The 16,495-nt window shown below is 37.4% G+C and overlaps 1 protein-coding gene across 6 annotated transcripts; it reads left to right on the top strand.

Moving 5' to 3' along the window:
• Positions 1-1,123: 1,123 nt before the first annotated feature.
• tdrd5 (tudor domain containing 5) lies at positions 1,124-14,924 on the top strand. 6 transcript variants are annotated; one of them, XM_056256506.1, is made up of 17 exons: positions 1,124-1,307; positions 1,544-1,780; positions 2,614-3,051; positions 3,134-3,291; positions 3,391-3,474; positions 3,556-3,612; positions 3,908-4,076; positions 4,188-4,366; positions 5,296-5,510; positions 5,594-5,803; positions 5,886-5,952; positions 6,286-6,483; positions 6,580-6,723; positions 10,330-10,443; positions 10,514-10,654; positions 13,900-14,044; positions 14,337-14,924. In XM_056256506.1, exons 2-17 carry the CDS (start codon positions 1,552-1,554, stop codon positions 14,525-14,527), a joined length of 2,739 nt encoding a protein of 912 aa, XP_056112481.1. In that variant the 5' UTR covers positions 1,124-1,307; positions 1,544-1,551; the 3' UTR covers positions 14,528-14,924. The 6 variants fall into 6 exon arrangements, with proteins under 6 accessions (XP_056112481.1, XP_056112480.1, XP_056112479.1 ...); XM_056256505.1 differs by having other exon boundaries at positions 14,328-14,924; XM_056256504.1 differs by having other exon boundaries at positions 14,319-14,924.
• The last annotated feature ends 1,571 nt before the right edge of the window (positions 14,925-16,495 follow it).

Genomic DNA, 16,495 nt, shown 5'->3' with positions numbered 1-16,495 from the left:
TGTTTTGAGAAAAAAAAGTCTAATTTGAGAATTGAGCCAAAGCGATTGAGGAAAAATGTAATATCAAGGACGGGTTGTGTGTGTTGTGTATACAGTATATAAACAACAAGCAACTAAAACAATAAATCTCTAGTTCTGTCATGGAACTATAAGGCACAGGCTGATTGGTCCTTAACGCAGCTGATGATATTTACAACGTTAACTTGGCACAAGCTGATTGGTTCATGCCACATATGCAGCCAATGAGCTTGCTGCATGCTCAACATTTAAATGGTTGGTTACCATTCACTAGCATTTTGCAGCATGCTTTCAGAGTTCGTCTAAAACCCTCCACCTCCCCAGCTCCACCTGTATAGATCTGCTATGGGTAATTGATAAATGCTATTTGTGCAGCACTATATTTTACATGCTCACAGCAGTGTATCGGCATATGTATTGGCAGTGCAAGTTCCCATACTTGCTCTGCAGCAGCATTCGCAATATTCACACCCTGATTACCATAGTCTCCAGATGACAACACGTGACGTTCTATTCGGATCTGTTCACGTCCTCAAACTGGGAATGACACTATTAACGCCCATATCAATCTGCAGCGGTTATGTGGTACAAGTAGGATCTCTCAGAAAAGTCCCATTTTACAAGCTGTAGCCTAATCACGTGCTCTTACAAGGAGGTGGATGCTTTTTACAAGTTGAAACTTTGAAATTGTGGTAATTTTCAACATGTTTGCAAAATACTTAAGTTTATATTTATATATAAATTTGCAAATAATATATATATATATATGTGTGTGTGTAAAGTATTTTTGAATTAAAAAAAACAAACATAACATGCATGTAACATGTTTTTAGCACCTGGTTCCCGTAGTTTTTGTAGCACATTTTGTATAGTTTTTATTTCATTTAAGAGAAATGGAAAACTACACAATCTGGTAAAAAAAAAAAAAAAAAAAAATCCAAAAAAAAAAAAAAATCATGTGAAATAAAGAAAAAGAACGCTATACAACAAAAACATTGAAGCCATGTGTAAACTCGGAATGTGCGGTCTCAGCTGCACGAGCAGCTTGACTGAATGCTGATAAAGCACGTGTCTCACGGAGTCTGCTGCATCTGCCCACAGAGACGCTAATGAAATACAGTTTCACCTGCACTCTGAAAAGTTCATCTCGGAGGATATTTTTGACATACGCTTCGCTCTATTGACGTCATTGCGCTGCACCTGTGTGATACAAAATTCGCATTTTTAAAAAACGCGGCCTGTCGCGTGATCTGCACGGAACGAGAAAACGTGTTTATCTTGCACAAAAGGTAATTATTTGTCCACAAACTACAACCGTAGACATATAAACTATATAAATGCATGCTTTTAAAGCCGTTGCGTTAAGTTGTCAATAGCCTAAATTACAATGAACGGTGAATTATTATTTTTGTCTGTTATTATTTAGCAGTTGGTTAACTCGTGTGTTGACATCATGATGAACTAATATTTACTTTAAAACTGTCATGTTTCTGTCAGCAAATTAGTAAGTAAATTCTGTTTTTAGCTGTCAGAATGACCCAAGACCAGCTCCTCGCGGGTTTGAAGAAGGACGTCCGGTCTCTCTTGATCTCAGCTAAGCGTGGCTTGACCCCTGAGCAGCTCAAGAGAGACTACCAGACCATGCTGGGCTTCCCCATTCCCCTCAGGTTACTGGGATTCAGAAACGTTTTGGATATGGTCAAGGAAATGCCGGATGTTGTGCACTTGGATTACCACTTTGATGGCAGCATCATTTTAAAAGGTGATTTCAGTATTTCATCCCTTTTGTTAGCTGGTAAATCATTGTTTATGGCCTAGAGAATGTCTATACTGTGTATATATTAATGCTAAAACTTCTTGAAGACACCATTTGTAGGATTTACGACTTGCTATTGATAGAAGCTCTTGGTATTAGGGGGAGGGGCTTTCTCAGTCTAGAGAGCATTTGATTGGACAAACATTTGAATACACACCTAAGTGCAAGATGAGTCATCAATACTTTTGTTTGGTTTTGACTTGATATCTGTGAAAGGGATACTCCACCCAAGAAATTAAAACGCTCTCATCATTTACTCACCCTCATGCTGTCTCAGATGTAAATGACTTTAGTTCTTCTCTGGAACACAAGCAGAGATTTTAAGTGAGAAAAGTACTAATATTTTAAACTTATTAAACCATCGCTTCAGGCCAACTGTCAAACGTGCATTCGCTGGACATAAATGCTAGCATGTTGTGAAACTCGTGCAAGAAATGACGCTGAGTTTCACAATGCGCTTACATTGCGTTCCACAGTTCCAGAACTGATTTGCATGTTTCCTACACACACACACACCCCTATTGTTTCGCTTCAGAAGACATTGACTGGGGTTGTATGGATTAGTCATTTATATTGTATTGTTTTTGAAGTGTTAACCTTGAAGGACCCATCCACTTGCATTATATGAATTTACAGAGATAGATTATTTTTCTAATAATCTCAGTTTGTGTTCCACAGATGAAATATTTCTCCTTGCTGTACTGAGAACATACCGAACTGTCACTTTAAAACTGAGGTCATTTTTGTGTAGTGTAGTTAAAGTTTTTTTCCATTTGCAGCCATTGGAGACGAGAGCACTAAAGGCATCGAAGAGCTAGTGTCCAAGCAACGGGACCACAAACCCAAACCCAAAGTCAACAATCGGAGGGGAAATCTGGTGAACTTCCACACCTCTTTCCCACGGCATCAGCCTGTTATTCTCCCTCGGCGTGGCCCAGCAAAGCCCGCCCTGCCTGCTCAGCTGCGTAGCCAACTAAAACAATTACTATCTCATGGGCCGGTCAGATTATCAGAGCTGGAATACAGGTATACGGTGCAGTTCGGAAAGCCGCTCCAGATCACTCAATATGGCTTCTACTCCATATCCGAGATGCTGGCGGCTGCCACGGATTTCATAATTATGCAGCAGAGTCGCACTGGCTCGCAACTACTTCTGAAAAGCTCTTTAGTGCCACTAAATCAGACCGAAAATCAGATGCCGAGGCTTTCCAAGAAGTGTATGTATATGATATTTAAATCTATTGAAAGCCTTGTTTGATGATCTTTTGCATGATGATTGCTCTTGATTTTATTTTGCAGTGGCACCTCCTTTGGTGGTAAAACAGAAGCCGGTGGGATTCAGTCCTAAGGCAACTTCACCGCCTAAAAGGGACCAGCAAAGTTCCCCCTTGTCCCCTGCTGTTCCTAAACCAGAGCCTGTGAAGAAAGAGCACTCTTTTGAAGAAACCATTTTTAAGGTTTGGATATTGTCTAAGCGCTTGTATGAAATAAGTGTGATATTTCGCTGTAATTGTGCTATAATTAAATCAATACTGTCGGGGTAAATCTTCTTCCAGCTTGAGGAGGAGCTCAGACAGCAGATTCTCGAGAAGGGCACCGCTGGGTCCGTCAGCCGCGAACTGAAAGATAAGCTACGGAAGGTCAGACATATCTGCTTAAAAACTCAGCCTTTCTTGTCTCATATTCTCACCTTGGCTTATGAGATATGGATCTTATTTCAGGTTGTAGCTGAAAATGGCAATGGGATCTCCATTCACAATCTTCCCACAGAATACAAGGTATTATCATGTCTGTCTAGAACATATCTGAGTTAATATCTGAAGAAGAAATTAAGAAATTGTATTTTGCATGCAGAAAATGAAGCCTATTTTTGGGGGCATTAATATTTTATGGTTTTTTTTCTTTTGTATAAGGTATAATATGTGGTCAGCCAGAAGTTTTTGCAAAATAAACCATGCCATGATGGTCAGAATCTTGTTTCACTCTGTGAAAACTACAACATCTTATCCTCAGCTATATTTTTGAGTTGCTAGATGACACTATTCTAACTTGTGGTCTGTTTTTTGCTGTTAGCGAATGTATAGTGAGGAGTTGCCGGTGAGCCAGTGTGGCTTTCTGAGCGTGACTGAGATGGTTGGTGCTTTAAGTGATACATTTTCCATCCAAAGAGGTGCTGATGAGAGTGAAAACCACTGGATGGTCGTGGAGTTCAAACCAAATGACACACAACCCAGTAAATCTGGTACTCCCCTTTCTTATTTGTTTCATATGGATTGGAACAAAACAAACGAGTGCTTCAGATTCATTGATCACTTTTAATGAGACTTTGATTGTGATGTATTCCTTTTGCAAGAATTATCCCCGGGTCACGGCACCACTTCCAGTCCGACGGATGAATCACAGAATCCCTCCAGCAAGGCCTATTACTTGAGCTATGCAGAATCTGCCTGGGAGCGCGAAGAGACGGAGCAATCCACAGACCCTCAAGAGTCTGACGCTGAGCTCAGAGTCACCAATAAAACCATCCATCAGGTTAAGAGTCATTAGTGATAATCCATTATCTTTCCTTCCCAGATTAATCATCCCCTACAGTAAACTTTTCAGAGTTGCACTTTTGTAATGTCAATATTTAATTTAAATAAATACATAAAATTGGTGTTAGTGCTGTCAATCGATTAATTGCATCTAACATAAAAGTTTGTGTATATATATATATATATGTATGCATGTATATATATATATGAAGACTTCAGATGCAAAAACCTCTGACATTTTTCTTTTAAATTAGCATTTTCATCAGGCTCCTATGTTTGGGTTCAGAAATTTCACTTTAATGGCAATGAAAAGGTTATTTAGTTATTGAAATGCCTTATTTTAAAAAATGTCACTGATAAGTGTAAAATTAAAAACCTAAAAATACTAATTTAAAAGAAAAATGTCAGATGGACTTAGAGGTTATGCATCTGAAGTATAAATACACACACACACTATAAACTTATGTTAGATGCGATTTGTCGATTTGACCGCACTAACTCCAAAGTATGCATGAATACTTTATTTATTCAAAATATATTTGGCATTATATGTTGTATTATATGCTGCAAATTATATTATAAACCAAAACATAATTCTAATCTTTATATATGTATATATATATATATATAAAATATGAATATAAATTTTACATGATATTTACAGATATACAGATATCTGTTTATATATATAAAAACAGAGATATCTGTAAATATCATGTAAAATTTATATTCATATTATGTTATAAACTAAGATATATAACTTATGTTACATAATAAAATATGATGTATTAAATGACAAAAAAAAATGTATATACTGTATATATAGATGGATATCTGTATATACTAAACAAAAAAACTAAAAATGTATAGATGGATATCTCTATATGCTAAAACAAAAAAATCAATGTGTGTGGCTGTTTGTTGTAGATGGGGGATCTTTTCCCAGAGTTGATGGTGAGTCATGTAACAGCGGTTCCTCCAGACGCGGTGCGCTGCCAGAAGCTGAAGTCGCCCAATCGCAGGAGAGAGAGAGAGCTGGTGCCAGTCCTGGTGGAGCAGACAGAGTCACCCAGCCACTTCTACATCCGCTTCAGCCAAAACAAGGAGGCCAGAGCCCTGGAGAACATGATGATTGAAATGAGGTATCTCGCTGACTAATTTCATCATTATTTGGGCCGGGATTGCGTAGCCTGTCATTCCGATCATGCCCAATTCCTGTTTCCAGGAGCTGTTACTCCTACCCAGATGTGGCGGAGAGATACAGGCTGACTGATGCCTATGTGCGGCCGGGTCAGGTGTGCTGTGTGGCTCCAAGAGACATGTGGTTCTACCGTGTGGTGATCCATGAGGTGTTCAGTAATACTGAAGTAAAGGTGTACTACGTCGACTTCGGAGACATCACAAAAGTGGAACGAAACAGCCTCAGATTTCTCAAGTAAATTCATAATTTATTATAAATTAAAGTTGGACATATTTTTGTATCTCTGCTGCTCTGTATAATCCGAAAATCTTTCCAGAGCTTGTTACGCTGATCTCCCGGCTCAGGCTGTCCCAGCAATGTTAGCTGGAGTTCGGCCCATCACGGTAAGAAGTGTTGTTATTGTTAACTAAAACTATTAAAAATTGTTTTTGATAATTGAAATTAAAAAGTTGAAATTGAAGTTTTCGCCTACTGTTTTTCTAATACAATGTATTCGCACATGTATAGTATATAGTAGGGAAATATTCGACTTCGGACGCAGCGTATAAGTCTTTTTTTTTTTTTTTTACAATTAATTAAAAGACCTGCCACTCAAGAGTCTTTTATTTTTGAATCTGAATACAATTGTTGTGTTGTATTTTTTTTTTTCATGCAGTAGTGTTGATCCAGTCTGTATTTAAAACAACACTAGAAACATGTCTTGGCTTTCTTCTCAGAGCATTTGGACTCAGAGTGCTATCAGCTCTTTCCAGAGGATGTGTTGTGAGCGCACTCTGGTGGCCGCCATTCACAGCTACCAGAACAACTTCCTGTTGCTCTTTCTGTGCGACACCAACACAGAGGAGGATGTTTATGTTCACGCCGCCCTACAGAAAGAGGGCCACGCCCTTCCCTGCGTTACCGCTTACGGATTGGTCGGGACACAAATCTTCATTGTACCCACTTACGGTAAAACCTGATTAAAATCTGATCTCCAGTGGTTGCTTGTTTCTTCTCGTTTGGCTTTTTAGGTGTCAGGGCAGTTCAATCCATTGACGTCTTACCTCGGAGATGATCAGATCGATGATGTAAAGGAGTCTCTCACACCCTCCACATGTTCTCCGGATATAGAGATCCGCTCTCAGGGATATGGCTCTCCATGCTCCTCTCAAACGGTAACTTTAATCAAGCTTCCAGTGTCATGATACAGCACTGATGGGCCGTAAGCTCTCTGTGAATTACAGTGGCCTTCAACTGTGCCGATGGAGGGTAGGTCTGTCTGCTGAGGCTGTAAATAGAGGAATATTATGGGTCCTATGGGTGCTGTTTAAGGGACGTATATCAGTTTTTACTCAAGTAGTGCGAGTTATGTAATCCGATTACTTTTTCAAGTAACTAGTAAAGTAATGCATTACTTTTAAATTATCCAATGGCTTTGCTGCTGACCTTCAATGGTCAAATTCAACCATACTAAGCAAAGAAATGACTTTAGTTAAAACAACGCATTTGTGTGTTTTTTTTTATTATTATTGTTTAAGTACGAGTATTGAACTTTTCTCTTTTGGTGTCATTTCACTTTTGGTGTGAAAGGGCCTTTACATTTGCCAAAAACAGAACTTTAGTTTTTTGTTATTAAAAAAACAAACAAGCAAGCCCAGCCCAGGTGAGCAAAAGTACAGTAACTCATTACTTTCTATAAAAAGTAACTAAGTAATGCAGTTAGTTACTTTTTTTAAGGGAGTAATGTAATATTATGCATTGCTTTTAAAAGTAACTTTCCCCAAATGCTGAATGTAACAATGTTTAATTGGCTTAAAGATGTCTGGATGGGATATTTGCACAATATTTGCTTTTGATGACACTTCAGGTTCTATTAAACAATCAAAATATGAGGAGTATGTTATATTGGGAAGAAGAATACACTAAACATGGTTAAAGTATTTAAAGTACAATTATTTGGCAAGAAAGGCATATACAGGTGAAACTCGAAAAATTACAATATGGTGCAAAAGGTCATTTATTTCAGTAATTCAACTTGAAATATCTCACTTTGCATGTAATGAGTCTATATAATATATTAGTTTCACCTTTTAAGTTGAATTACTGAAATAAATGAACTTTTGCACGATATTCAAATTTGAGTTTCACCTGTAATTAAATATGGGTTTTATTGTATTATGCAAAAAAAGCATGGAAAAACAAAAAACTCCACTTTTTTTTGGAAATGGGCTCATTCTACAACTCCCCCAGAGTTAAACTGTTGAGTTTTACCGTTTTTGAATCCATTCAGCCGATCTCCGGTTCTGGCGGTACCACTTTTAGCATAGCTTAGCATACATCATTGAAGTGGTCAAGACCATTAGCATTTCTAAAAACAAAATGACCAAAGAGTTTCGATATTTTTCCTATTTAAAACTTGACTCTTCTGTAGTTACATCGTGCACTAAGACCGATGGAAAATGTAAAGTTGCGATTTTCTAGGCTGATATGGCTAGGAACTATACTCTCATTCCTGCGTAATAATCAAGAAACTTCTAAAAAAACTAGAAAATCGCAACTTTACATTTTCCATCGGTCTTAGTGCACGATGTAACTACAGAAGAGTCAAGTTTAAATAGGATAATAGGAAATATCGAAACTCTTTGGTCATTTTTTTTTTTTTTTGAAATGCTAATGGTCTTGTGCACTTCAATGATGTATGCTAAGCTATGCTAAAAGTGGTACCGCCAGAACCGGAGATCGGCTGAATGGATTCAAAAACGGTAAAACTCAACAGTTTAACTCTGGGGGAGTTGTAAAATGAGCCCATTTCCAAAAAAAGTGGAGTATCCCTTTAATGGCGCCAAGCATGCATTTGGTATTAAAACACTCCGGTTGTCTCCTACGAACGCACCTGACACCATCTAATGCTAGGTTGTTAAATTTGACCGCTCAGAGACTGCAGAACACTGCTCTAATCTTTCACACTCCAATCCTTATGTTCTTTGGCAAATGCAAGGTGTTTTTTGCAGTAGATAAAACTAAATTGTTTCTTTACTGGTTCACAACCTCTTAATCCAGCTTCTACTAGCCATTGGCTGTAAGGTCTTTATAAGCTGTTTGAGGTGGTCCCACATTCAGGTGATTTTCAACCTCCTGTCAAAATGCTCTCTAGTCTTCCTTGACTATCCACAGCATGGTAGTGGTGTCACGGTGCTTTGAAATTATTGTGTGGACATTGTGACTATTCACATGATCCAGCACGAGTAATATCCAAAACCAATTGTAAGGCCTGCCCAAACGGTCCAACACCAGTTTCCGATGAGCGGGTGGAGGTTTCTGCGCGTTACTGTCTTTTCAGTGTGGCAAAGTAATTTACTTAATTACCTTTTTGTTTCATCTGACTCCAAAAATGAAAAGGGTTTAATTGATGTTTGTTAATCATTAAATTTAGGTGAATGTTTGATTATTCTATTTAACTCTTTATTGAAATTACATTCGTTCATCTGGATTCCTATAACACTTCAAGTCTCACACCGGCCTGGTATACAATCTCATAATCACAAGCTCGTCAGTCTCGGTCATTAGACAGAGGCGATTGACTAATATCCTAGACGGCCGTACTCCACTTTGCTCATTCTAGGATATATTATTAGTCACCATAGATCCGAACACACTTAATTAAGGTAAGGTTATATCTAACCAGAGGCCACAACCTTTACCATAGAACCAAGCTGACCAACTTAACTAATTCTAATGGTATCTATATTATTATGCCGTGGTTTCCCACGTACACTTAGTTAGAATAATTAGAGGTTGAGGCTCCACCTAAGGTGAATTCCAGTCCGTTTACTAACCTGATCGTAGAATTGTGGTGTTATGGACTTAACGTAATCTGCTAGAGTTAATAATTTCAGAGTAAGTCAGAATCAATCCAAAATGTAACAATTTATTATTAGTCAGGTAAATGTATCATCCCAATTACATAATCAATTAAAAGATAATCAATACAATACCATCAAATGCTCAGAGATAGATGTTAGAAAAGAAAAGATGTATAAGTTACCTGACATTAGAAAAATACATGATGCTGAGTGTCTTGAGGTAGTTTGGATGAAGGACCCTGGGAAATAGTGATAATACTTAGTGGTTAATTTAAGAACTTAATTGCTTAGTGGTAAGCAAAGTATCTCTAATCCTTATTACCATTTGGTTTACTTCTGTGGAGATGAGACCATTGTACCAGTCGCACTGAGACATTTTAAATGGTACCAAACACGAATGTGAATTCACTTGTATTGACGTAGAACATTTATAATTTTTATATAATCTTTCTAAGTGAAGAGAAGAATGTGTAAAGTGAAGGAAGTGGCGGAGAAGGAACAAATGTGATGGAAGGACAGGAGTGAAAGAAGCTTTCCTGCAACTTCACTCTGTGGGGTGTGGAGACCAATGGCAGTATGTGTTTGTGGTGTCCATATCTCAGGAGATCAAAGCATCGGAGGTTCTGTTTGTCTTACCGATTTAGCCATTTTAACAATATCTTCCTTGGTTGCAGAGGACAGCTTCTTCCATCTGGCCATTTTCACACAAATAACATCTAATAATATAGCTAATGATTGCCACACTCTATTTTATGTTTGATTAGCATTTAGCATTTGTTTATTTAGAAAATCCATACAAGTTCCAAATGTGAGCCAAGCAGTAGTCACAATTTAATTAAAACAATCTATTATATTGCAGTAACTTTCTAATCAAGTTTGTGGCCAAATGACCAAAGTAATTTGCGTTTTGAACTCCAGGGTTCCAGCTCTGAAAATGGACAAACCAACTTCTCCTCCATTGATGTAGAACCAAGCCTGGACCTTCCTGCCCTCGAGTGTATAAATGTTCCTGACGTCAACACTGAGGCTGAAGTGAGTCTTATTCCACCTATGTACAATAATATTTTGGATTTGTTTCTTTAAACCTCATATGTTCTTTCAGAGTGAGAAAGTAAATCCGTTCGAGGCTCTGCAGGGTAAAAACCCATTATGCTGCAGTCAATGGGATCAAGGGTGGACAGCAGAGGACAAAACAGATAAGACGAAACATGAACCTGACGTCAAGACAGAAGACGAATCGAAAGTAAGAACGCCATCTCGTACACAATAGGCATGACACAACAGCTTTTTGAGTGTCAAATGTTTTTTGAGGTAAAATCTGCTCATGAAAGGATTCAGCCTTTCATTCGTTTAGCATACAGTCATCGCTCAGAATGACATGAGGTGCTGTGGTGTGCGTCTGGAGATTTAATCTCCTGACGTATTGTTCCCCATTACAGCCCCGTTCTCCCGCTGAGCCCTTTGGGAGGCAGTTGATCTTAATTGTGCGCTGATTAGATGAGAATGTTAATTAGCCTCTCCGCAGAGGTTCATCTGCTTAATCATTCAACTGAACGGTTCATCGGAAAAGGCAAGTTTCTACAAGAGACGTGCAATAGTAATTTTCGGCTATTTCCAGGATGAAATTTCAGAATCTAGCTTATAAATACGCTGATGCCATATCTTTGTTAAAATAAGTGCTAAAATGCTTTATATTAATTGCCAATAGTCTTATTGTATTGTTATTATTGAAAATATGTTGAAATATTTAATACTTAATATGTATTATAAAAAAAAAAAAATGAAATTAAGACTTTGGTCAGACTTTAGTTTAGGGTCCAATTCTCAAATATATCTACGTTTTATTCTATGACATAAAATGCATCATTAGGGATGCACCGATATGAAAATTTTGGCTGATAACCGATAATTCTTTATTTTTAAAAGCTGATAACTGATGTATTGGCCGATTAATCTAAATCCAAATTTTTATATACATTGAGAGCCTGATTAAAAAAAAACAAAAGTCTGACAATTAAAACCATGTTCAAAGCACACAATTATAATGTTCTCATTATAATTTGATGTAGCCTATATGACAGACTTCTGCTGTTTATTAGAGGTCGACCGATAGTGGATTTTACCGATACCGATATCTAGGTTTGACCGTACATGCCGATAACCGATAATTCAACCGATATTTTTTTTAATGGATACTGGATTAAAAACAAACATCATACTCACAATAAAACAGTGCTGAACTGAAATGTGCTCAATTAAATAAATAAATATGAATATATTAAAACTTTATACAGAAAATAATTTAAACATTAAAATATTACAGGTTTCGTTAGCTATAACCTAGAAACATACGTACATTTCATAGGTAACACTTTGCAAGTCCCATTTGTAAACAAGGATGTATTAACTAGCTTTCATGAACTATATGCATAATGCAATATACCTTTTTACTGCATGTATTAATATGAGCAATACAATTGTTCATTAACATTCATAGTACATTAACTAAGGTAATAAAAGATAAAATAAGAATTAAAACTCCATTTCAAATGCATTAGTAAATGTTGAAATTAACAAACTACCGTAACAATGAATAATTCTTCTACAATTTGTATTAACCTTATTTAATGCTAAAAATGGGATGTTATTGTAAAGTGTTACCATTTCATATGATTCCAAAGAGTCGTGCTTAAAGATGGCCATTAAAATGTAATAAAGAAAAAGACCTGTATACGTAATATAGCCTATAGTCTCTCACTTTATTTGCTTCTATATTTTAGAACACTTGATGATTATCTAATCAAAATAACAAGATCTATTGTAGTGATTAAAAATATCTTAAATCGAACGCGTTTCTGATTGGTTTACGTTTCTGTCGGCTGCATGAATGTATATCAATGTTGAGAAAGCAATCACGTCACTAGTTTTAAATATGCAACTTCGTCGGCTAATGAATGCATAAAAATGACCAGCCGGATAAAAATAATGCAAATAGATGGTAACAATTGCGCCATAAAACATTTGGGTCAGGTCTGCGTGTGTTTTTGTCACATTGCATTAACGGTTGACTGAGGTAATGTCACAGTCCTCACAGCCTCGACGGCAAACTACTGTTCTTTGTCTGCTGATGCAGCATCAAGTCAACAAATGAATTAATTTGTAATGATATGGCAATATGTAGCTACTTTAGTGTTATGTATTCATACCGTTTCGCTGTCGGTGTTTTAAATGTCAGCGCTCTCGCTGCGTGTTCTCTCCGTGCTGCGCGCTGCCCAACGTGTTAACGTAAACAACTCAGCCAGTGATAGTTTGTTATTTGTCCTCTAGAGGCCGCTCTCACTCTGTATAATGCCAGCAGTCTCTTCTGTTCTGAGCGCTCTCGTGCTGTGTAATGACCGCGCGCACTTCTCAGCCGCTCCAGCAACGGACGCAACCCGGAAAAACTATCGGTGTGGATTTTTGCCGATAACGATAGTTCCACCAAACAACTATCGGTGCTGATGAATCGGCAAAACCGATTAATCGGTCGACCTCTACTGTTTATGTTACACTTAACTGTATGTTCCTTTTTTGAAGTGATTCCAATCATATATCAAGCAATTTAAAACCATCATGGCGAACAGTGCGCATCTGAAGTGTCTCAGCTGAAGGAAATAATCCATTATTTATCTGCTTTGGGCCGATGACATCAAAAATGCTTGAATTCCGTGTCCATGACGGAATGTCTGTTTGTTTTGGTTTGTGTGATCTCGCCTACTGCCAATTTACCCAATAGTATTTCGACACCACGGGTTGCCAGTTGGCGGAAAACAATGTATTGCAGTCATGAAAGCCAGCAAACAAACTAGTTCAGAGATCGCAGATTCTACCCAAACTAAAAAGCCTCTGCATCCATCTAAAAATCTCTATGAACGGGAGCATTTTAAAAGCAGATAAGTCAACTCCTCAACCTACAATGAAAGCCTCATCGCCTTCCTTTGTCAATTGCGCTCGCTCCTGTTACGTGTCCTCAATCTTGCAACCCGCGTAAGTGTCCTGTAAGTCTGAGGAGGAGGGGTTAGGAGAAACAAACCTCTCCTATATTTTGAATTTGGACTGCAGCACCCATTTCAACTGCTAGCTCAATATTACATACTGCACCTTTAAATTGAGGTAGTCCTTTAAACAATAAAAAAAAATTGGCCACATTACACTGTCTACACCGTACACAACCGGTGTCGCGTCATGCCGCAACAGCTATAAGCTGTCCACACTAGACGCAACAAAGCGACTGTTGCAAATCCATTTGTTCAAGTAGCACGAGCGTTTGAAATGCGTCATAAATAGAATGGTCATCATTTTACCGTTGGAGATTTGTAGTCGCGCCGCATCCAGTGTAGACAGCATCACTGATTCTAATGGGTTCTGTTTTCTTTTGTTGCGCCACGCTGCTCGCGTCTGTTGTAGACATTGTGTTAGTTTAATAGTATTCATGTTTTTTTTACATAGCCTGAGATTGTGTCTCCTCCACCTGTTCAAGAAACAGTGAGTGAACTGCAGATGTGTGTGTCTCCAGCTAAACCAAAGCCCGTCTCAAGCACATGCACCAGCCCCCACACCTCTGACCCGATCCAGATCAACTGCATCTATCCAGGTAAAGCACATCACTAGAAAGCATATATTAGGGCTATCGATTTAACATGTTCATTTAGTGCAATTAATAATGGAAAACATATATGTATATAGTAAAAACTCTGTATTTGTATATTGTTTAGTAATATTTTTGGGATTTTGTCATTTATTTTGGGCTATTTTTTTTTTATATATATATTTTTTAGAGAGGACAGAAGATAATGGGTTAGAATTAGTTTACATTTGAAATTCCAATGTACTCTGTTTGCTTTGAATTTGATGCAATCACTGCTCAGTTTTCCTAGTTTTTCCAGCTGTACCAGTCTATCCGGTCCAGCCCCCGTTTTCCCAGTTCATGAAGCATTTCTTAAGCAGTCCAGTCCCCGTGGGACAGGGTCCACACTCTCCGTTCTGGCAGCACACCTCTCCGTTAGCCCTGACACCAGCTGCGCGCATGTCTGCCGGAGCCAACGTCCTACACCGGCGCTCCAACCACACAGTCTGACCAGCCAGAAGCGGTGCGTGTGTTGGTGTCAGAACCTATTTTGGACTTTCGTTATGTTCAGTAACTTCTGTTCTTTCATTTCTTTGGCTGCAACATCCTATAAATATATCAAATGATATAATAAAAGCAGCGGAGGACACATAAGGACAAGTCAGAGCAGATATATCTCTTGTTCATTTTATCGTAATGCCTCTCCCAGCAGCAGATTGTTCTTTATTTTTATATATTTGCATACACAATGCTAAAGTTTTGTATGTTTTTATGTTTGCATTATAAACCAATTGGACATTTGTTTGTTTTATTTGTTAAGTTGCTTGTTCAGTGTTCAATTCAGAATTTTTCTTTTATCAAAAAATGTTTTATAAAGAAGAAAATGTGATAAAAAAAAAGGATACACTGAAAATTGTGTCTGTTTATTTTGTGATAATTGATTTTGCATTTAATATAATTTTAGGTGTGACATAAGTGTCTGAATACATTTTGGAGCCATTGTATTTGTATGAGTGCAGTTTACAGGCAAATTTACTGTCTCCAACTTATTTTCTGGGACCGTTCGCAGAAACTTAGCCGCTGCAGACCTGCGAAGGCAAGACATTGTCAAGCTTTCTTTTTCGATACGATCTCATACACACATGGACGTTCTTCCGATGTGCTGTTCCTGTTCATCTTACCCTGACCGATGTTGTCTAGTTACACTGGATCGTTTAGAGAAACGGTCAATGTTGTATACAATCAATGATTTTCCAACACCCCTGCTTTGTTTGTTTTACTTTACATACCTTCATTCAATTTCGCCCACTCTTGTTACTTGTTTTCTGCCTTTTGGCATATTTAGTTTGACCCAACATTCTCCGTGGGAGGATCCTTGCTCCGCTGAACATGTTGAAATATGAAATTACTCAAACAAGATGTCGTGTAACCAAGTGCATCCATAACATGCTGGATAAACAGCGGCCAAGGAAAGGGTGCAGGTTAACACCACTCCGTCGGTCCTGAATCTTCCTTGTTTGGTCCAATTACTGTTAATGGCATCTTAACAAGCTTTCTTTGAGATGCCTGGTATCTTAACAAGACCAGATGGAGAAGCGAAGAATATTACCTCATTTAAACAGGAGGAAAAAAAGCTGAATGTTGCAGAAACCAAATTAGCATTGGACACTAAGCTAATGAAGTTTAATTGAAGAAACACACTTTTCTGAGAATGAAAGTCCATTTTTGCCACATAAGGAAAAAAACCTGGTTTGGTCAATTTTGACTTTTTGTGTCCATTTCAGCCACATTTGCCACAAGAAAATAAATTGTGTTTTAGTAAATTATAATTATGACATAAGTCACAGTTATTGCCACAAAGTTTTAGTAATTTGTCCAAATATTTTGACGTCATAATTGACTATCTGATCATTAGTGTCAATTTTGTCATGACTCGTCAAAATCTTAATTTCGATTTGTCATAATTGACTTTATGACGTGATTTTGACTTTCTCATAATTACAACTTAGTATGTCATCATTTCTACTTTTTATTTCATAGTCATAATTATGAGATAAAAAGTCAGTTATGACAAGTCAAAATTGACAAGTCATGACTCTCATTATTTTGTCTTCATGTATTCATTTAATTATTCATAATTGACTTCATGCCATGATTTTGGCTTTATCTCACAATTACAACTTAGTCTGTCATCCTTTCTATTTCATAGTTATGACTTATGTCATGACATACTTATGTCAAGTCATTATTATGCCAAAATTCTGTCTTGTCATAATAGACTTTATCTCATAATTATGTTATCTGTTTTTATCTGTTCTTACCTCAATTTCAACTTGTCATACTTGTAAAATACTTGTAAAATAAAAAGTCCAAATTATGATGTACTATGTCATGACATAAGTCATAATAATAATGAACATTTTCTTTTTCATCTCATAGATATGACTTTGTATGTCATAATTAGGATTTACCTAATCT

This window comes from Rhinichthys klamathensis, unplaced genomic scaffold, assembly GCF_029890125.1.
Source record: "Rhinichthys klamathensis goyatoka isolate OS25496 unplaced genomic scaffold, OSU_Roscu_1.1 h1tg000127l_1, whole genome shotgun sequence".
NCBI classification, from domain to species: domain Eukaryota; kingdom Metazoa; phylum Chordata; class Actinopteri; order Cypriniformes; family Leuciscidae; genus Rhinichthys; species Rhinichthys klamathensis.
This window is presented reverse-complemented; position numbering and strand designations above follow the sequence as displayed.